Here is a 22,700-nt window from a genome sequence, read left to right on the forward strand (position 1 = left end):
GATGTGCAGCATACTGGCTGGTACTTTGGTGTTAGGAAGATCAAGAGTATCAGATCTTAGACTGCCAAGGATTATGTTTGAATTTTGTTACTGATGACTTGAAACCATTATCTTATTAGCAGAAATCCCTTTATTTACATAATTTCATACTCAGTGAGCACAGCAGCATTTGCAACAATGTAATTTGCTGTCCATGTGGAGTATAAATAGGGATTTTGTTACATAGGAGCACATAAGGTACCATCTCTGAAAATCTACTTATCAAATTAAAAGATGGATTTCATGCTAAACACAACTTATCATTTCAAGTTTAATTTTAACTGGCATTTATTGTTATATTTTCACAGGGGAACTTAAGATTTTTCTGTAAGTATTCTAGAGTTTTTACTCTTGCTGTGAGTCATTCAAGTTTTCATCTCTTGAAAGGGTAAACATGATTGTTTTAAAATGCTGCCACTAATTATTTTTTGTTCTTTTGAAATGGATTGATAGTAGTAGATTCAAATAGTCATTTTATTTTGAACAGATTCTTCACAGGAAGAAAGTTCAAACTTCAGTTTTGATGTGCCAAATGTGAGTGGAGTTTGCCTCAGAGAATTTTGGGCTCTGTAAAAAGACATGTAGGGCAAATCACAGCTGTTACCAGCTAAATTAATGAATTAGACACCTCAATCAAATGGGGTTTTGTGCTGTTAACAGTTTCAAAGTAGTTTATAGTATTGTTTTATGAGATCTTTAATGCATTTGAGCATTGAGAAGTCAGTTTCTTGTTGGTTTGATCTGGGCATGACTTGAATTTAACTATTAGGTTAAAGTCCTGGAAGGACTAGCTCTGAACATGGATTCGTATTTGTGCTTCTTTAAGCAGAAAAACCATATCAGAGGCTCATAATACTTAAATTTAAGGAAATTTTTCCTTTTGTTCTCCAACACTTTGTCTGTTAATGAAAAAATACTGTGTTTCCTGGATTATACTCATCTTCTCTGGATATACAGTGTACTAATGGAAATCAGCATTTTCTGCTTCTATAAATAGCTTGGCAGCAGCTGCAGAGCCAAACAGGAGAGCTTGTGGTCATTTTTATTATTGCCACTAAGAAATGGTTTGAATGGCTGTGGAGCGTGCCTGCTGCAGGGGAGTGCGCAGGCTGAGTTGGGGGTATGAGCAGGGAGAGGGGAAGAAAGAGTGTATTTACAAGCCAGCAATGTGAGAACAGAGGTACAGAGCTCGATGTTCCTTCATTTGGGAGTACTTAAGCTGAGTTTCAAGCTCTTTTATGTACAAGACATACTACTCAGCTGGTAAAAAGTCATGAGTTCTTAAATGAGATCTGAGGATAGCATTTTTCTAACATCTTTATAGTTGAATATAAGACAGCATTTATAATTGTGCTCTGTTGGAGAATATCCTCATGCTGTGCCCTGAGGAGTTCCTAAAATTATCAGTTCCTTCTTCTGTTTGTCTCATTTTGTCTTCTGCATGGGAGAGAAACATGGTGAGAGCGCTCACCTCTTGCAGCCTTCCTTCTTCCTCCCCCATCGAGGCAGCTCTTGGATGAACAGCAGCTGCTGCTCTCCTCCTTCCTAGCAGATGAGGACCTGGTGCCAGTGTAGCCTGCTAACTGCCCAGTTAAGTTACCAGTGTTGTTTATGGACACAGGAACTTGCCAGGAAAGAAAAAGTATTGGATATCTTTCATGTGAGCATATAATGAAGTCTTGTGTCTGTGTTTACATGTGTGGGATTTTTTTTTTTCCTATGAAAGCTAGCAATCTTCTTTTAAGAATCTTACTGCAAGGTCTTGGGAAACATATTGAGCTGTAGGAATTGTTTTCCTGAAATACAGATATACTTACTTTCTCTGTTTCTCAAAGTACATATAATACAAAGGATGTTAGATTCAGCTGGTGCTGAAAGTTATGGAATGGCTTTGCATTCCCTCTTTATTAACAACACGTTTCTTGAATCTTGATATCCAACCCATATGGAAAATATACAAAGCCAAGGAAACGATGAAATACAGTATTATAATGACAGGTGGGAGTAGAGAACATTTATCAACCATTCCTTTAGAAACAGCACCATCAGCTTGTGAGATGGCTGAAGATCGCCTAAAGGTGAAGTTCACTGTATACTGAAGCCTTGGAAACTGGAAAGTTTCTTAGCATCTTAGTTGTATGTTTTACCAGTGCTTTAATCTGTATTCTTTGTACTGAATTACATCTTAGTGATATTAACTATTTTTCAAGGAGAAACACAGAAACCTAACAATTAGATTCTTAGCATATTGTTTTTAATGCTGTTTGAAATGTATGTGCATTTTAAAATTTCTAATGGATATCTTGTCTATTGATAGCCTAAATACTTTCAGGTGCTCTACTACTAGAAAAATGGATCATATTAATTTTTCATAGAAAATAGTATTGGCAATGTGAAAAAGTACAAAACGTGTTTAAGAAGAAAACATGGACTTAGTCTTTTTTAAATATTCTTCTCACATTGTATTCAGCTACCATTTTATGGGAGTAGTTACAGTTCACTGTGAATGATCATTTGTGATAACAATGAGGCCTAAATGATTGGGAGAGATAAGGAATATGGTATTTGGCAGCTTGTAGGCTGTTAGGAGTTATAAACAAAGTACCAAGTTTAGAAAAATGAAGCAGTTCTAAACCATATAAAATCTAGGCAAAATAACTAATAGTTACCTCAGAGTGCTTTGCTAAGTAAATTGCTAAAATTCTGAATAAGAAGTTGGACTTTTGGCAAGAAAAATACAAGTATATTAAAGAAAAAAAGGAGCTTAATTCTTCTTTGAAAGTGTAGAAACTCTTAAAATACAAAGGTAGTGTCTTTTGTGGAAAAATAGTAACTTGTATTTAGAACTAGTGTGACTTGTATAATGTGTTGTCTATAAAGGCAGGCAAAAAGAGTTGATTCCAAGAATCTTTGCATGAAAGACTTTGTGCTAAATAAACCTTTTCTTCCTGTTTTTCAGTCAGCAGATAAGCAGCGAGCCCTGGAAGAAACCAAAGCCTACACAACCCAGTCGTTAGCAAGCGTAGCCTATCTGATCAACACTTTGGCCAACAATGTTCTCCAAATGCTGGATATCCAGGCATCCCAGCTTCGGCGCATGGAATCTTCAATCAACCATATTTCACAAGTGAGACTTTTTTCTTTTGCCTTTGATATTACAAAGCAAGTAAAACTCTGAACTGACATCTAGTGAGAAGAATTTAAAACAGAAGGATGCGGTTTTTTCTCATATTCATTCTGGGATTTGGTCTCATCATGTGGTTCTATACCAGTGTTAGTATGAGCATTTTACATACCAAAGCAGCCAGATTATGTTTGGAGAGGGGGTCATTCTGCATAAGTGAAAAGTACAGAAAAAATTGCTAATGGTAAAAGAATATTATGCTAAAAAATATGAAATGGATGGTGGAAAACAGTACTTGTCACCTTTTTACTTTTTCGGTTGGTATAATACTGGCATCTAATGACAACAGCATGGATGACAAAAATAGTTTGCTCCTAGCTTTTCTTAATGAAATGTACTTTGCAGTGACATGAACAAAAGCCAAAATTAATGTTTCAATTTGTGTATGGCTGCAGAACTCCTGCCTTTGTTTGCAGTTTTTCTGAGCAGCAATAAACTAAGCTACTATAATCAGGAACCTGGGTTCAATCGCCATATTGATGAGAGAATTTTGGCTGCCAGAATGGGCTGAGAATGAATGATAGATAAAAGTGGAGGTTTACCAGCCACTGATGGATTAAAAGAGAAATTTAAAACAATTATACAACAGTTTCTGGGTTTTGTGTCTGTTTACTGAATATTTTGTGTCTTAGTTGACCAATACATTTTGGCTACTAGGGTTTCTTGATCAATAATATATATTAAAATAAAGAATATTATAGTATTTAGAAAAACATTTGAAAGTAGGGACTGTGTAAGGTAGCAAGTAAGTAGATGGATTGGATCTATTTGAACCAGCGAAAGAGGTGAATAATTTTATGCTGGCTTACTGGGCTGAATTGCCTCTGATTGGATCAGAGGAATACCAGGGCAAGTACAAAGAAAGAGGTGGAGAGGGTTTTCCCTTTTGATAGTGCTGTGCTATTAGATTGCCTCAGTTGTCTCATGAATCTGCATCAAAAACAAGCTGAAAGTTTGATTTCTTCTGCTAAAAGCTGCATGTTAATCCATCCATGGACAAGTAAACTAATTTTTTTCTCCCCAGAAAATATTATTAATTACCCTGTGTATGCCTGTGTGCTATATCTATATGCTGTGTGTGTTTATGCACTTCCTCACAGGCTAGTGCCAGCTCACATGTGTTCCAGTTGGTTGAGAACCTGATGTAAAAGACAGTATATTTTGCATTTCATGAATGTGGAAAACTCATTTTTGTCACACAGCTTCTGTAAAGTAGCTTTTGTGGAAAGGGCCATAGCATTTTAAATTTTTTCCTCCAGACAAGGTGACGTTTATGCAGATTGAGAGTTAGGTTAGATTGTTTTTACCTTTACAAAGTTCAGCTAGTTATTTAAAATAGAGCACTAAATTAGCAGTACCCCAACACTTAAGGAAAATGTATCTGCAGAATTTCATGGGACGAGCTTCAACAGCCAAAAAAATATCTGTGATGGTCTTTTTTTAAAATACTACTGTAAAAATGAAAATCGAGTTTGTTTGGGGGGATTTTTTGTGTGCTTTATTTCAGGTTGTTTGAGACTGCATCATCTGTATGCAGGATGTTCCCCAAATCTTCATAGAAGAAATAATAACAGAGGAGCAGAAAGTATTTAAATTTTGGATATTATATACATGAAGTGTATTGATCCAAGGAACTTTATTGAGTTAATGTGTTTGGAAATGGCTTCCTCCCATAATACCAATATTGTAGATTAGTGTGTTACTTGTCTTAATTTGCGTGGTTATTTTTAAAAAAAAATTAATATGCACATTTTCTGTGTAATTAAATAATTTATTGGTTTTGGTTCTGAAATTAGCCTCATCTGCAGAAGGTTTCCTTGGTGTTTATGTTGGGTTTAAAGTTTAGTGAGCATTTCCTAACTGAAAATGCATTGTGGTGTAATACCTCACTGCCACAAATTAGGATTTCAGTCAGCGTGACTTGAAATGAAGTCATATAGTAACATAGTAACAGAAACATAGTAACATAGAACAGAAAGCAGGTTGGTAATTGCAGGTGGTAAATTAATTTTTGCATTAATGCTTTGGTCAGTAGGTCTTGGTATTTAAGTTTAGAAAACATTACATGCAAATTGTGGATGGATGGAATCCTGCTTTAAATTCTGGTTTGGGATTCCACATGTTCTCCAAAGAAGGGACCAGAATAATTTGGTTCTTGGTATGAAAACTTTTCCCAAAGCGCTTGTTCTGTACAAGTAGCTCAGACTGGGAGAGGTGTGATTAACTTTTTAGGATAAAATGCTCTGGTTTTCTGTTTGGCATTGGTAGAATGCCAATTTATATCCCTTTCTGTGTTTCCTTCTCAATGCCAGCCTACTCAAAGAGCTGGAAAGGAAGCTGATAATCATTTGTGCTTTTTCAAATTATATATAGGTTGTGAATAAGGAAATTGTTACTATTGAAACTATTTTTATGACAGTGATTAAATCCTATTTGTTTAAAATTTAGCATTATTTTGGTTTGGTCTGAAAGCTGATGAATCTATTCTTACTTGCCTTCTTGAACCTTGTCCAGAACTAGATGATACACAGTGTTTCACATTTGACTAAGAGTTTAAGTATTAAATACAGATCATATGTATAAATATTTATACTTGTTAAAAAAATTATCTTGCAGCTTTCAAGTTAGCAGGCACTGTGAAATTTTACTAACATCCAAATTCTTTAAATTAATCCCGCAGATTTTCGGGTTTTAATATTTGTATGATGAGAAATGTTTTTTCTCATCCAGCAATACAATATTTAAGCAACATTTTCTTCTAAGATTTTTGAAACTGAATTTTAAAAGCCCAGACTAACAGACTGACGATTTATAAATTTAAATTAGAATGGTTTGAGAAGAGGAAGAAATGAAGGCTTCTGGAGACTCTTATCTCTGAAATTTCCCTGTAATTTAGACTTTTAGCTTGCTGTTGTGGTTTAACTCCAGCTGGAAACTAAGCACCACATGGCTGCTCACTCACTCGCCCCTACCAGGCTACGGGTAGAAAATCAGAAGAGTGAAAGTGAGAAAATTTGTGGGTTGAGATATGTACAGTTTAATAGTGATGGTGATAATAATAATATAGAAAATTAATATTTAAGAGAGACATAGAACCCAAGAAGAAAGGCTGCAAATGAAGGCAGTTGCTCAGCAGCAGCAGCTGAGCGCTGCCCAGGCAGTCCCCAGGCAGCAGTGCCCGGCCAGGCTCCCCCAGCCTGGTGCCGCATGGAGCATCGTCCCCTGGGTCAGCAGGGCCAGCTGTCCTGGCTGAGTCCCTTCCCAGCTTCTTGTGCAACCCAGGCTACCCAGTGGTGGGTGGGATGGGGAGCAGAAAAGGCCTTGACTCTGCAGTCTCTGCTCAGCAGTAACTAAAACATCCTGGAGTTATCGGCTCTGTTTACAGCAAAAATCCAAAATATTGCCCCGTTCTGCAAAGAAAATTAATTCTGTCCCAACCAAAACTAACTTTAGTTAGTTCAATGCTAACTTAATACTTTGAGAAGTTTTGTTTACTGGTAGAAGAGAATATTTCTCAAAACTCATGAGTTCAGTGACTTAAGTGAACTTGTGAGTAGTGTTAACTTTCCCAGAATTTTTTTCATGTGTTTTTTTGTTTTATTATTTGCAGAGCTTGAGATTGGCTTTGTTTGATTCAGTATGAAAACCTGATGTTTCAAAATGGCCAGAAAATTCCTAATAGAAAAAAATGCAGTGGTTCATACTTATTTTTCCCCTTCTGCTCTCCCTGGGTATTGCAGGGATCTTGGAAAGCGTACAAAAAGATGATGGTAATGAGCCTAACCTCTAACAAACTGTCACTTAAAAGCTTTTGCCAAAGCTAATGGAGCTATGTGAAACAAATTTTTAAAATCATAATAATGCTGTCAGGTGTCCACAATTTCTTGTTAGAAAACAGAGTTTAAAGTTTTAGAAGGGCACAGTGTATCCCATCTGCTTTTCCCAACAGAGTTTTCAAGCCAGGTGTTTTGTTAGTCTGGCTCTAACCCCAAAAACTTCTTGTTAGAACTTTGTAAACTGATGAATAAACATTTTGGTGCATTCTCCTGCCTTGATAAGAGATTTATGTTAGTACTGGAGGTAATAATTACCTGTGTGTTGAGGATAAATGTTTTCATTTTCTTCAGTAGCAGGTTAATGTTTGTTACCCCCTCTACTAATGGAACTTTGTGCTATTTTATGGGTGTATTAGGATCTCATGACTTCCATAGTCTACTAAACAAGAAAATGAAATGTTTGGAAAACTGCCAGCATAGTGCTTTTCAATACCATTTTAGGTGTGTGGACTAGAATTAGGTGCAGTTTGTATACTTTTAGTCATTCCATAGCTATTCAAGTTAGAAGAGATGTTTTGAATCATAATGCAAGAGAAATCCCACCAGATGAGTTTTAATTGGGTTTTATGCACTTCATTGTTTGTTACTGTAGTCATGCCTTACAATCACCGAAGTCCTTAAGGAAGCTGGTTGTACTTGTGGCTCCTATTGAAAACCCACTCTTTACTCATGGAAATAGCTTTGCATAGTGCCAGGATACCATTGCTACAGTAACATGAGCATTAATATCTGTACTTTCATTGTATTAGTAGATAATTACATAAGAAAGTACTGAGAGAACATATTCAAAGTTGAAGGGTTCTAACTCTTGAAATAGAAAATGAGAAATCATCTTGCCAACCCTGCACTAATAACTTCCTTTTTGATTTGTGGATTGAAATTAAGGCTCTGAGTGCAATACCCAAGGTATGAAACTGTTTTGAAGGAGCAGATTCAGACCCATAAGATTTTGATGTTCCAGTACATCCTGAAGTGCAGCTGCTATTGCTGCTGAAGTTTTTTCACATGCTAGCAAATGGTATCTATCAGGGGCCTGTGAGACAAAGAACGTACAAGAGTCATGTCTGCAATTCTGCAGTGGTGTGTCTAGACCACAGTTAAAGGCTGCAGTAGAGATTGAATGTGTCAGTGGTATAAAACATGAGACTGTCCTCCCAAGTTGTTGCCGTCACCTATCTTCAGCTTCTTCAGACAGTTATCACATGTGCCTGTGTGCCCTCTGACTGGTGAGGTGGGGAGGCTGTAGACCATCTTTTCCAGAACTTGTGACTCCTATTCCCTATGCTGCAAAAGCAAAGGTCTAGCACAGAGAAGGGCTAAAAGCCTGAGATGGTAGATGAAGTCTTACAGCTTACCCTGATGAGAATGATGTACTTTAGGTACTCTGGTCTGGAAAATGTTGGTGTGCTCTCTTTGCACTTGTGCTTGTACCATAAATATAGCACTGTAAGAGCTGTGAAGATCTGATCTGCACTGCTGTATTGGGGGTAGATGTGTAGTCCTGGTCATCTCGGGGTGCTTCAGAAAGGACCGTGGCAAATTCATTGGAGGGTGATTTAGTTGTTAAGTAGTTGCAGAAATGTTTCTGTTATACTTGTGTGAACTGTGCATTTATGCAGAATTTATATATTGGCCAAATCTGGGTGGGTTTTTGTGTGGATGTCCCAGATAGTTTAACTACCTCTATTAAATTTCAAATCACTGCTCAACAAATTTGAGCTTTCCAAAAAGAGTTTTGCCAATACATTTTGACCTTAAAATCTGTTTTTCTGTAGTTTTATTTCAAGAAATAGCTATGTACCTGTAGTGGAAACCTTACAGTTCTAGGCAGGTGGAAAGAGAGGTGGCAGAATGTGCATGACAAAGCTGGAGCTAGTGCTTAATTTTGGCAAAGTTACAAAATCTTGAAAATATGTTGCTGGGAGATACTAGGCAATCTTGATGATAATATTATAAGCTCACATATAATGCTTCAGGTATTTGTGGAAATCCTTCTCTGGAAATAATGCAAAGAAACAACTTATTGGAAGTAGTTTGTGGGTTGGTTGGGGTTTCTAAAATTGTTTTTGTAATTTTAAAAGTTGTGAAGATTGTTCAAAGTAGCACAGGTTCCATTAGCTTGTTTTGGTATCAGTAGCTCTAACAGCCAGGTAAAACAGTGTAGCCAACCCCACTGCTCCGGTGCCTGCCAACAGAAAAATAAAATAGACAAAAATGTGTGTTACGAAAATGAGTTCTCATTTGTACCTGTTCCCGAGTTACTACAAAGCCTGGTTCAAAACTGTGAAAAGTGTTTCTAGTGCCATTCATAATCACTAAAGTGGCAAAAAGAATCTATGAGTGTTTAGAAATCCTTGTGGTGGTTCTGGATGGTTTTACTTCTGTTTTTCATCCTGTAGCTAAAACTTTTGTTCACAGTTGAGCCAATTTCCTATATTGAAAGCTATTTTGTGAACAAGCAATTATTTTTGGTTTAAATAAGTCAAAGAACTCCATGGCCCATGATTTAAGGGATTATATTTTCCTGGAAGAGATAAGTGGCTTTTTGGTAGCATTTTCTTACTTGTTACCTAACAAGATTCATGTACATGTTTTTAGGCAATTAATTTTCAGCAGGACTTTGTCTTACACCAAGGACTCTCCGGTGATACTGATTTTAATATATAAAGGGAGGGATTTCCAGTGTTGGCCCGTGGCATCCGAAGGGAAGACAATGGGCTTAACCTCTGGCTTTATTGTGGATTAATTAGTATGGAACACATACTAAAATATAATCATTGCTTTGTGATAAGTGAGTTGTAATGACTGAAATACTTCCTTGATTTGTCCAAGTGAAATTTTATTCTATCATAGTATTACCAGTCCTAATTTAGCAAACTTTTACAGTGTAAGAAAACCTTTGTATGGTTTGTTTTTCAGGTCTTAAAATTAAGGTTTGGGAAGGCATCCTTACGTCCTTCATCTTGTTGAAGCCTATGTCAAAGACAAGCTTAGAGAGAAGTTGTAAAATAAAAAAGGATAAGTGAAGGAGTCTTATAAAACAGTGTCAGTAAATTATGCAAACTACTAAGAATGGAAAGGAGAAGGAATTTTGTGAAACTGAAAGAATGAGGGTAACAGAAAATCCAACCCCCCCTACTATTAGTGTGGCTTTAGAGGTGGCAAATTCAGCATTAAGTTGAAGACAGATGATGTAATAAGTATGTAGTGATATGTTTAGTACAGTGTAGAGATTTTCAAACCATTAGAACTGATTTAACTTTTTTTAATACTGACTCTGTGTTCCAATGCATACCACTGTTAGTAAATACACTGCGTCTTTTGTAGACGGTGGACATTCACAAAGAGAAAGTTGCTAGAAGAGAAATTGGTATCTTGACTACAAACAAAAACACCTCAAGAACTCACAAAATCATTGCACCAGCTAACTTGGAGCGACCAGTTCGCTACATCAGGAAACCTATTGATTATACAATTCTAGATGATATTGGACATGGAGTGAAGGTAGGTGATATTGTTAAAACAGCCAAACTGCAAATTCATTGTCTTTGTATATTTTCAAAATTATCTGATGCTTTTCATGGTAATATACCAGTTTCTCCTTGCCTGGACAATGTGTCTATAAACATGAGAGGAGTTCTGTCCGATTTCCAGTTGTGCCTTCCCCTTCTCTTGCCCCAGTGTTTCTAAATGTTGCAAACTCACTGAATCTGATTTCTTGTTGGGACTGTGAGTCTCACCTTTTAAACTGATTCTGAATATCAACTTGTGTGATGCTGCTATTATTGTTTGGGTCAGTTGCCACGGATATATATATGGGGACTGGAGAGCTAATGACCATCACTTTTCTGCCTGAGTTAGTACCACAGAGTGTGATCCAGCTGTAATTGCCACTGGTTTACTTCAACACTTACTCAAAGGAAGGGTTCGCATGAGGTGTGTTATGGACTCCCTTTTCTTCTTTCTGCCAGCATCAGTTATGCACAGCCCCAGTGACGTGCTTTGTTAAAGGGAGCTCTCAACAACTTCTGTGCCATATGGGGTTTTGGGATGGGAATATTTCTGCCATGTTTAAAGCCAGCTGGTTTGCCATTTCAAGATTAGGAAAAAAGGACTTTCAGGGCAGAGATCGGACTGAGACACACCTGGTGGCTGTTCGATGTACAGAGCAGCAGTAATATAATGTGGTTAGATACATCCTGAATGTAAACACACTCTTATCAGGTATGAGCTCATTATTAACTTGCGGTGCCAGGGAAACAACTATGGAAATGAGAACACTGACAGTATTAAAGTTCCAGGAAATGAAAGGTAAATAACACACAGTGATGTCATTTTTACAAGGCAAACTAACGAATCTGTAAACCTGCTAAGTAGCAGTAAGGTAAGATGCTTCTTCCAGTCAAGGTACCCCAGAATTTCTTTTGCTTGACTTGTAACTGGATTAGGATATCTCTGTCATCGTATTTGATTTGTCTGCTTGGATGGCCGTTTAAATGGCAATAGGTTGTTTAACCTAACTTTTAAAATTCAAATTCGGAGCAGTTTGATTTAAATCTATTTCCCAAGGAATTTTATTTAAGGTCTTATTTAAGGTCTTTTCAACATCCTGTTTGTTAATGGAAAGTCTCCTTCCCCCCATTTCTTACCCAAAGAATCAACCTCTGAACAGATTTTAAAAAGGACAAACAAAAAAGCGTACCAAACTTTAATAACTACAGTTTTGACCAGGAAATTATTACCAGTTGTGTGTTAAAATCTGCTACTGATTTTGAATTTATGCAGGTCATCAGACCTCCTTCTGGATATGGATGGAGCATATTAACCTGTAGGATTGCTGTTGCTAGTATTTTAATCATCACTTTTTGTTTTAGGGAGATAATTTTAGAACTCATTAAAGAATAGTTTTTAATTGCTCTGCAGCACAATCTTATTTAGCACTGGCTCTCAATCATTATAATTGGTATCCCACTTACCTCAATGTTGCAGTCATACTAAGATGCAATGAATTACGTTCTTCTGAAAGAGCGTAGTTCATCGGATGGATGATGACTTGAGCGTGTTTTGCATCCATTTGTTATGCTTGTGATAGACTTAAATTACATTTACCATGCACTATGTTTGTCTGGAAAAGTTGTCTCCTTGTGAAACAATAATCAGAGAACTTGAAGTCATGCTATCCTTAAGACAGTAAATGTGTTCCAATCAGGTTAATCCTGTGTTTGGGACAGAAGAAATAACAGCTTTCTTGCTGATGGGGGAAAAGGTGGCCAGTTGTGCTTATGAACCTGTTTGTGTTCTGCTTGAGTAACTACAGATTAGTTTATCAGATCTCTGGCTGTAGAACAGAGAGAAAAAGAGATAGGTAGAAGCTTTAAATTTGCCTATTTATAGCTCTTTATTGTTTGAGTTGTGATACTTCAAGTGAGCATTCAGGAGTTGCTGCATAAACAGCGTTACACTTAGTGTCAGGATTCCTCAGTCTGCGTTCTTTGTCCTTTTTCTGCTGAAGGGATTCTGCTCCAGTACTTGGACCCAGAATAATGTATTTTCAGGACAGGCAGAGTGCTGATAGCAGCAGACATTCGTTGCAACGAATCCTGAGAAAGATGGCAAGCTGGACAGAGTAATGTAGGAATGAAAAGGAGGATTCTTGGCCGAGAAATTCAGTATACCATACTGAGAGAAGTGGAATATTAAGAGGCCCTCAAGCATCTCATTCCATCCATTCAGAAATTTGAAGCATAGTAGAGACAATGTTCAGGAAGTGTTACTCTGCAGAATGGTTCCTAAATAGATGTGAGAGAATTCAAGTGCCTCTGTATCATTCCAGCAGTCCCTCCTCATCTTCCCTCCCTGAAGCTACAATGCTGCAAAAACCTAAAGAATCTTTTGTGTGAAAGAGGCTTGCTTTCAATTTTTTTCAAATGTTTCCCAAGTTACAAAGTCTTCCAACCTATTGTTCCTGCCAAAGAGTTCTTCAGTCAAGAGAATGGGGAAAAAATAAGTGCTCCCTTCAGAGAGGTGTTTATGAAGGCATTGTAGTTACCAGGCAGTGTTGCTGAGGTCTCTGCAGATGGACCTTCCCTTGTAACTGACCACGGTGCCCAGTACAGGGGGGCCTGGTTTTCCAGCATAGCTGTACAAGGCAGAGACCATATTGGTTAATTGATCCACAGAACTTTAAATTCAAAGACAGGAGATTTTCTAGTAAATCAGATTATGTTTTTTTAGTAGAGCAGGGTCACTTCTAAATTGATGGAACAAAGCAGTCACTCTGGATGCTCTATTTATCAAAATATTTAAATAATTATTTATTTGAATATTTAAATATTTACCTGAATATTTACTGCTCAGTGCTGCAGAAAGTGTAACAAATTTAATGATACATTTAGATGAATTGAACTAAAAGCAGATAATTCAAAGAGATGGACAAGCAATTTTAAAATAAATTATTATGGAGAAAGATGTATGATATTGTGCCAGTAAGATGCAAAACTTGGTCTCAAAAAGCTAGCACTTAGGCTTTAAAGTAAGATTTTGCTGTTGATTAATGTCTTAATTTATAGTTTAGGAAATGTGGATATGTGGTACAGTATCCATAAAGAGTGCTGTACTTCTTACAAGACATAATGATTTGCTCTTGATCTTTGTTCAAGAGAGATCTCATGGCACCAAGTTAACTAACAGCATTCTCTAGAAAAGAACATACATTAGCGTAATATGTTAAAGCTTCCATTTCAGCTACCTATAAATGTGCTAATGCATATAAACAATTTAAATGAGCTCAGGCTCATTGATAAGGCTAGTCTTTGACAGCTCAAATAAATTAATCTCTGAAGTTAATCCATCTAGACCTCGTAACACATTTTGAAAGAAGCTGCCTTTTTGTTAGCACTGTAAGAGCTTGAGTAAACAGTGTACAAGCATTTGAATGTTGATTTAAAGTAATAATTTAAAGGCTTTGTGGTCAATGTATATTAAAAGTTTCACCTTGAAGATCTTTTGTTCATGACATTCTGCTTTAACCACTCTTTCTATGATCTACTGATACATTATTTTGTTAATGCTGAATGCTTAACTTTTTTCTTTCTTTTTCCTTTCTCTTCATATCCTGAAGTTCCAACTAACCTTTCAATGCTTTTTTTCCTTACCTCTTTTATTTGCTCCATTTATGCATTAAGTGGTTGCTTAGATTTAAGGTAAGAAACCCCAGGGCTGGATTTCCATTCTTCTTCTGAGATTATTACACACGGGGAGATGATTGACATCAGTGCTACTGATTGTTTAAAACAACACCCGCTCTCCCTTCTGTGTCACAGAACTACTGTTGAGTAACTCATTGTGGATAAGCATTTTGTGATATAAATTGATGTGTATATGAAAGGAGGTTAACACAGCTAATTTTAAAAGCTTTGTGGTAAAATACTAGCTGCCCTCAGCATATCTAGCAGATCATGTGTGAGGGAGGGATATTGTGCTAGCCTTGTGTCAACAAAAGTATACATGGACTAGATAGCAGCTGAATATGAGCCTCCCCCTGTGTAATATTCTTTTTATCCTATATACGGTGTAAGTTATGGTTTGATTTGGATTAATGCTTCAGTGTGAGATTGCTCAGATAATGGGCTCCAAAGGTGTGTAACAAATTCAAATCTGTATATTATTTTTTAAAGTTGCAGTATTCTTAATTTTTTCAGACACTGATAGCAGTGCTTAAATACTCAGAGGGACTCATCTATGGAAACTTCCAGAAATGTCATAATTGTGTGAACTTAGTAACTTAGTAACTGTTAAACAACAATACAAGTGATTTATTTAGTTGAATATTAAAAGAATAATGCATCAAAGAACTCAGGCTGAAGTATGTCAAATTCTTTAAATGTTAGCAGTCTTAGTGGCTGCAGAAGCAGCAATAAAAAGCATCAAATCAATTAGCAAGCAGTTAAATTAAGTTACATGATATTATGGTGATGTTCATAGTACATTAATTAATAGCTAGGTTATGTGATGATCTCCTCCTCCTCCTGAAGTGCAACTGGTTTGGTGAAAGAGGGACTGGAAGATTTTTAGTAGCAGGTGCCACTGTTGTAATGAGGGAACTGTATTACAGAACATAGAATGCCAATACATAGAATGAGTATATTAAGTAAAGGAAGCTTCAAGTTGACATGAAATATTTTTAAGTATTTTCTATGCTTGGAAAAAGCTAAAAGAAAATCCTGCAAATTCCTGAGATTGCCTGTAAAACCAAGTATTTCTGCAGATATCTCCATGATGTCCCTGTGAAATTGGACAGATGGTACTTTTAGTTAGGCATTTAAGTGTATGTAGCATCTCTGATAACAGTGGAAAACTTTTAGTTTATGAGAGAATTCTCACATGTCATTTGAAATTTATTTTTACAAAGGTGTTTGAAGTGTACAGTATTTCAACTCACTTAGTGTTTACATGCTTTTAATTTGAGAATGGCAAAATAGGTCTCCTCCCTGTTTTTTTACTGCCTGTTTACATAAAATAGGTACTTTTGATGCTGAATATGTCTTATTCTGGACACACTTAATATTGGATGATGGTTTTCTCAGTATTCTTAAAAAAATTTGCAAACTCTATTTTCTTTGTTGCTCTCTGCAGTTGCAATTTATGAACAAGTAATGACTATCCTAAGAAGTTTTAAAATTGTAATTATATATTATATGTGAACAGATATATCTATGCATTACCTGCAGTGGCAATAAGAGTTTCTACTGCTTTTCAGAGTAAATATTTTTCCTGTTTATAGGTTTGGAATGAAAACATTTTTTGTTATAACACCATTTCTTTATTTGCTAGAGTGAACCCAATTAGAAATTTGATTTGAGGAATCAAACATGTCAGTCAACTCCTCATTGGTAAAACATGAGGGTTTAAAAGAGAAAAGGCAAGAAGCAGCGCAGCATCTCTCAGTAGACCCAAGTTATTTTTTGTCTCACTGCAGTCACTGTGCATCAGGCTGAAAGAAGACTGAAAAGCAGTCAGTAACCCCAGTTCTGTGTGAATGGCTATTTTGCTTCACTTAAAAGTGATTGGCTATAAAGTGTTTAGCCTGCATTTCTTTTTTGTGACTGCAAAAACCCCTTAGCCTTACCTAACAGCTATAATATTAAACTGACTTACTGTAGTACTGGATTTGTGTCTGAGTAACTTAAATTTTAAACAGATTTTGAAGAAAATTTCAGTTACAAGGCCAAGGAAAATCAATTGAAAATGACATTGATTAAGCCTTTTTGTATTCATCAGATTTGTTTCTTCAATTCATTTTACATGGGTGGATATGGTAAAAAAAGTAAGCTCACTTGCAGAAGCTCCTACTTGTGGTCATTTACCAAAACAGGGCTGAAATTTATACATTTCACTTCCATATAAACTGGTTAATGAGCTGTCAAGCAAATGGTTTGATTAGACATACACAGTAAGTATTTGAGTGGCTGAGCACAGCCTGAAAAGAAACTCATTTTGAGGTAGCAGATGATGGGCCAAAAATCTATTAATCATCTCTGTGGCATTAACAAGATGAAGCAAAGCATGGAAAGGGAGTTTTCATTCAGCCTTCAATTGTTTTTTCCTGTAATTGGATGTAAAATCGCTCAAGAAGGTTGAGGAACTGCGTGAAGTTTCTGAATGTAATCCGTGAAACATCACTGATGGGACACTTTTTCTTACTAGGTTTCGGGCAAAAACCTATTCTTTTGACATCCTGGAAGTAGTAGGAAATACAGTGTGAAAGCAAAGAACCACTTTAAAATTTCTGGCTGTGTCCAGCTTTAGAAGTAGCTCCTCCTGAGGTTTGATTGTGTTGAATATCTGGTATTCAGTATTTTGGGGGAGAAAAAACAACCAACTAACCAAAAACAGCCCAAACTCCCAAAAAGCCCATCTTGCTTGCTTTCTTGCAGGTAAGTGCCTCATGTCTGTATAAGTACAGAACATTGATGCAGATAGTTTTTGCAGTCTCTTGACCAGCTCTCCTATCTGACCAACTATGTATTTCTGCACTTCCTGTTCAGTGATTTTCTTATTTTTTTTTTGGCTTGTGAAAATATTCACAAGAATTAAATTGAATGAACAGCAGAATTTATCAGTTTTAGCCAATTTATCTAGCACAAATTCCCTCGACTGGGGAGTGCTAAAGAAACTCAGTATGTTACATGCTGATAAAAATGTAACTATGAAGGAAACTCTGTCATATGTAGGACCATAAGATGGTGTTTTAATCACTGGAATCTATGAAAAAATAGTTGCCAAAAATAGAAATTGGCCAGTAAGTCTTAATTATGAAAAAAATTAAACTGAAGAGGATAGTTTTTTCTGCTCTAGTCACTGCCATATTGTGTCGTGAAGTCATCAGATGGTACCTTTCTAAAACTGTAGCTCAGTACTAGAAAATATTGGATGAAGTACTGTTGTACCCTTTTGAAACAGAATTGTCCATAGGGATCCATTTCTTTACAGTTCATTTTACAGCTGTTAGTGTGGGGCTGGATCCCAGAGCATTTTCTAGGATGTCTTACTTACCAAGGATCTGCTTTTTAAGTAGTTTCTGTAGTTTCTTCCTCAGCAAAACTTCCAATTCCAGCTCCATTGCTGACAAAGTTACAGCTTTGGTAGAAAATATTTTTCTGTGGTGCATTTGCTTGCTAATTCTGTAAAAAGCTTCTGCAAGGTATCAAGTAAAAAAAAAAAAACAACCAAGATCTCACTAGAACTGTTTGGTGTTCCATAACTTATCTTGGTAATGTTTTTTACTTTTTTTTTTTCTTCTGTGAAAGAGGAAAAGAAAATTTATTTGAAAAATCCCTGCATACATTCAGCACAGACCCTGAGCCCTACTTGTCTGTTTACAGGGTTGTCTTCCTCCTTTTACACCAGTCAGCTGTGGTTTTTTCCTGAGCTTTGTGCCCAAGTCATTACTGCCTCTCTTATTTTTTTCCTGTTCTAAACACAGTGGTTGGCTGGTTAACTGTGCAGTTGTGAGGAAAGGCAGAGACAGATACTCCTTTGTTTTTCTGGTTGCAGGCTCTCTTTTGCTATGCATTTTCTTAAAACGATTTGCAGGATTTAAACTAGAAATCAGCCTCAGCCCTGGGGGGGTCCTGCAGTCAAAAAAAACCACCATCAGACAGATGCATTCCTCTGCTTTCACCCTCTCATTAAATCAGCTGCATCTGGCTAGTTCCAGCTGTGCAGAACCAGGAGAAATGATGTTTGAAACAGTGCAACTTCTGGCAAATACCAGCTTACTCCAGAAAAAGGAATTTTTTAACTTGACAGCAAATGCAAATGTGACCTTGAGTTCTGGTGGTTGCTTCAGATTTTAGATCTTTTTAAGATGGATGTGTGTGGGTGAGGATTTGTGTATGGAAACTGTATTTACAACTATATGTGCAAAATAGAAAAGGCAATAAAGTAAAGTTTGGAAGAGAGGGGGCATTTCTTCTGCCCCAAGTAGAAATCATTATAGAAGGAGACAGCTGTTTATATTGCAGTGTTTTAATCTCAGTTGTAGTTGGTGCAACTTTCATTTTTTTAGCATCTTGCATGATTTTATTTCCAAGGATCTGTCCATTTTGATCAGAATTGTTGAAATAATTGTATATTTTTAATTCATCTTCTCTGATTATTTGGCAGTAAGTCAAAGGGAAGTTACTTGCACACAGGGTTGTTTAACTTAGAGTAGCTGATCTTAAAGCCATCAGTCCTGTCAGATTTGAAGACAACCTTATAAATTTTAATTACTTGCTCTCTGAACATTTCAATTTCAATGTTGAAAAGTAATTTCCAAGACCCTGAAACTAAACCTACTGTCAGTGAATTTTCTGATCTTCCAGGTTAGGTTTTTTAAAGGATGGCTTCTTTTTGCTAAGTTCCTGGGCTAAAAGGGATAATTTTTTGCTTGGTCATATTTTCTAAAGCTTTCTTCCCATCCTTGTCAAGGATCTCTGTAGTGTTAATGAAAATACCGAGCAGTCACTGGAGTTCTGTGTTAGTGATGCGAGTGCTGCCTCCACTTCTGGCTGTACCCGGTGTGATGTTCCGGCATCCTCTGCCTCAGTCATCCTGCCTTTTCATGTAGCCATAGCCCTGGGGATGCCTACAAATTCATTGTTGTTCTTGCAGTCATGGTATATAAAATAATAACATTATTTGTATTAAATATATGGGATTTTATATTAGTTGTAAAGTGATAGCCAGTGGTTACATCATCTTATGAGAAACAATAGTGTAGCCAGTTAAAACCCCTAAATGGACTATTCAGGGGCACACAGATTGGTCTGTCATCTAAACACATCCAAAAGCAGAGGCTGAGTGGGCTGTTTGAAAAACAGCAAGGGACAATTCAGTAAACATTTAATTAAGGTGGATTTTGTTTGTTTGTGGGCTTGTTTTTTTAAAAAACTCAAATAGGTGGATGGGTGAAACAGGCATGTTTAATGAAAGAGGAAATACAGGGGGTGCTGCAACTTTAAAAAAAAAAATTCAGATTTTGCTATTTCTTAAATGTTCCGTGTATAGAATAAAATGTATTTCATTTTACACTTCCCCCTTTCCCTTCAAGTAGTTGTAGTTCAGTGCTTACCTCATCCCTCACTTGAATTAACTTTAGATTTCTTGTTGCTTAGAGTTGGCTTAAAGGACTTTATAATGCTGTGCGAAATAATTTTGTCTTAAATTGACTTTACAGAGTACTCTTGCACAACTAAATCCAAATGCTTGTTTTTGAATCTGAAAAAATACCCCTTCCAATGCTTGGGTTTGCTTTTCCTCCCTGCAGATTTAAAATGTGATAGCACTGGGATTACTTAGAGTCAGAGAATCAAGTTTCAGTGTATTAGAATACTGAATGTATTACTCTTTATATTGTTGTCAATATTTATTAATTCACAAATCTAAACACTGCCAGGGTTTTAGGTGAGTTGTTAGAGTCAAATTGTGAAGGAATAATTTGCCTTCAATAATGTTTGCAAATACTCTTGAGTGCCTTGATCACTGTTTCATTTTTCTATGGGAGGTGGAGGCAGTAGCCAGGACTTACGTTCTAGAAAGAAGAAACTCTGTGAGATAGAGCATGGCAGAAAGAAGAGAGAGGGATGTAAGCACACTTGTTTAGGTTTGCTGAGTGTCTCTGTGCCTAAGCAGTAGCTCAGGCAGTCATAAATCCGAGCTGTTTTGTAAGCAGACTGTGTACTGATTCCTGTAAGGATGTGTGCATTGAGGGAATTTTGCTTGGCTGGCAGACTACAGAGAAGCAAAATGCACATGGGTAACAATTGTTTACAATTCCTAGATTAGTCAGTCAGTCAGGAATGCAAATGAGTTTTTGAAAGAAGTTAGAGTAAATTATTTTACTGCAGTTGTATCACATCACTGCTAAATGTTTTTCTACCTGTCCATTTATTTATAAACTCTCAGAGATGAAATTGGTACAGATTTAATGGGGGGGGGGGGAAACACATTTGTACTTTTATCAGAACAGCCTTCTCTGTATGTTTACTAATGTAACTAATATTTAAAGTAAATATCTTGAAAAGATTTTCTAAGCTATGAAAACATTAAAACAATGGCTCATATTTATAGAGTACTTTGACTTCTCCATATCTGTATAAATTACATTAGATTGTGGCCTATTTAGATAAGCCTTAGTATTTTTAAACAGTGTTCAAAAATATTTTTGAAAATTTACCATTCAGTAGTGCCATGTGAAATAACTGCGTTTTTCTCAAATAATGACTGGGAGGTTCAGCCAAGTTAGGTCCAGTGTCTGTATTCTCAGAGATTTAATATTTATGTGATAACCTGAAGGCAAATTCACTTTCTTGTACAATTTCTAAAAACTATGTAATAAAGAGTCCTTTGAGCTCAACTCTTGACTTCTAGCAGAGTGGAAATTGCATATAAAACGCATGGCCTCTCAATTTTTTTGTTTGTTCCAACCTTCCCCTACTTAGAGTTAATTGCTAAAGGTATCTCTGTGTCTCTCCCCTCAACCCTGAGCTCAGTGAAGGCCGTTTTTCTCCCCGTTCTTTCATGCAGGTCAGCACCCAGAACATGAAGATGGGTGGGCTGCCTCGCACAACACCACCCACCCAGAAGCCACCAAGTCCACCAATGTCGGGAAAAGGAACTATTGGGTAAGTGCAGTGGGTGAACAGAAGGGAAAAGAGGGAAGATGCTTTCTTTTTCTGTAGTGGGAGAGGTTTCATGGTTTTATTTTAACTGTTCAGAGGCCAAGAGATGTTATCCCATCCTCTTACACCGATCACGTGTTTGTATGTTAGTGTGCTGCTGCCTGAAGACAGTGGGCATCATGAGCCTTTCCCAACAGGAACCTTCTTCTCAGTGCTGAACACTTAACAATTACATACTTTATAGTAAAATGTCATTAGCTGTGGCTTTTGCAGGTGGTGCTAAACAACTGAAAAATGAATACATGGCATTGTTCATTAATTATTTGTGCTGTGCTTGCTTGTTGAAAGTACTTTACAGTAAAGTTTATGAACCTGATTTTGACCTTAGGAAAATATGTTATAAGTGGGATGAGTGCTGCTTGCTGGTGTGTGATGAAGAACACCCTTAATTGTATTTTTTCCCCTCGTCCTACGAAATAAGTACTGTAAAATTATAGAAAAAGCCCATTTTTTAAGCTCATGTTCCTGATTAGTATGTAGCTGTCTTTGAAGGAGTGAGAAATCTCTGGGTTTGTGTGCGTTGCCCTAACTGGCTGTGACGTGTGCTTGTGCCGTGCAGGCGGCACTCCCCGTACCGCACACTGGAGCCGGTGCGGCCCCCGGTGGTGCCCAACGATTACGTGCCGAGCCCGACGCGCACCATGGCCCCGGCCCAGCAGAGCCCCGTCAGAACCGCCTCCGTCAACCAGCGCAACCGCACCTACAGGTACCGCACCTGCAGGGGCACTGCCCGGCCCACGCTGCAGGGATGGAAACTGCTGTGCTCAACAGCAAATCCACCTGCCTCTGCTGGGAAGCTCCCTCCTTCATCCTGTGGAGTGGGAATCTCCTTTGCATGATGAGAATGAGCTCTAAAAAAGCCAGAATAGGGAATCGTGTTAAAATTGTTCACTTAATCCCCTGTTCACCTCAGTTTTAGTGCTGTCACTTAGAGTACTTAATGAATTACTAAGATTGTGAAGTCTTTCAAGGAGGTAGATCATGATACTATTTTACTGAACAATTGCCAAACTCGGGGGAGACTTTGTACACAACTTGCCTTCTTCACGTTGAAAGGCTCTTAGATACTTGATATTTTTTGAACAGTCTTTGCTGTTTAATAGCTTGAGTTATTTATTTTTATTGCTATTGAATAGCTGAAATTGTAGCATAGTGTTTTGGGGATATTGATGACTTCAAACAGAATAAAGCTAAACTGCATTACCAGAGGCTCTGCAGCAGACTAGCTTTTTCTCTAGGATAATTAGTTTCGTGATACGATAGATCTAAATACTTCCCTTGAAATCTTTTTAAACATAGTAAGTACTTGAAGATGGGTAAACAAGTGGACTTAAAAGATAAGAAATCTGAATTTTATTGTCTTAAAACTTTAAGGCTTTAGTAGTCTCCTATGAAAGCATGCAAATCACAGTCTAA

The 22,700-nt window shown here is 37.0% G+C and overlaps 1 protein-coding gene across 11 annotated transcripts in view; it reads left to right on the forward strand.

Moving 5' to 3' along the window:
• The window catches only part of ABI2 (abl interactor 2), a 65,477-nt gene that overhangs the window by 23,863 nt on the left and 18,914 nt on the right, over window positions 1-22,700 (forward strand). For 4 of the 11 annotated variants that reach the window (XM_058840242.1, XM_058840233.1, XM_058840232.1 and 1 more), the window contains exons 2-6: window positions 2,999-3,166; window positions 10,387-10,563; window positions 14,244-14,261; window positions 21,130-21,227; window positions 21,844-21,990. In XM_058840242.1, coding sequence (XP_058696225.1) covers window positions 2,999-3,166; window positions 10,387-10,563; window positions 14,244-14,261; window positions 21,130-21,227; window positions 21,844-21,990 — 608 coding nt within the window. The remainder of the gene's footprint in view (window positions 1-2,998; window positions 3,167-10,386; window positions 10,564-14,243; window positions 14,262-21,129; window positions 21,228-21,843; window positions 21,991-22,700) is intronic. The other 7 variants (XM_058840235.1, XM_058840238.1, XM_058840234.1 and 4 more) reach the window with 2 other exon arrangements.

This window comes from Poecile atricapillus, chromosome 5, assembly GCF_030490865.1.
Source record: "Poecile atricapillus isolate bPoeAtr1 chromosome 5, bPoeAtr1.hap1, whole genome shotgun sequence".
NCBI lineage: Eukaryota > Metazoa > Chordata > Aves > Passeriformes > Paridae > Poecile > Poecile atricapillus.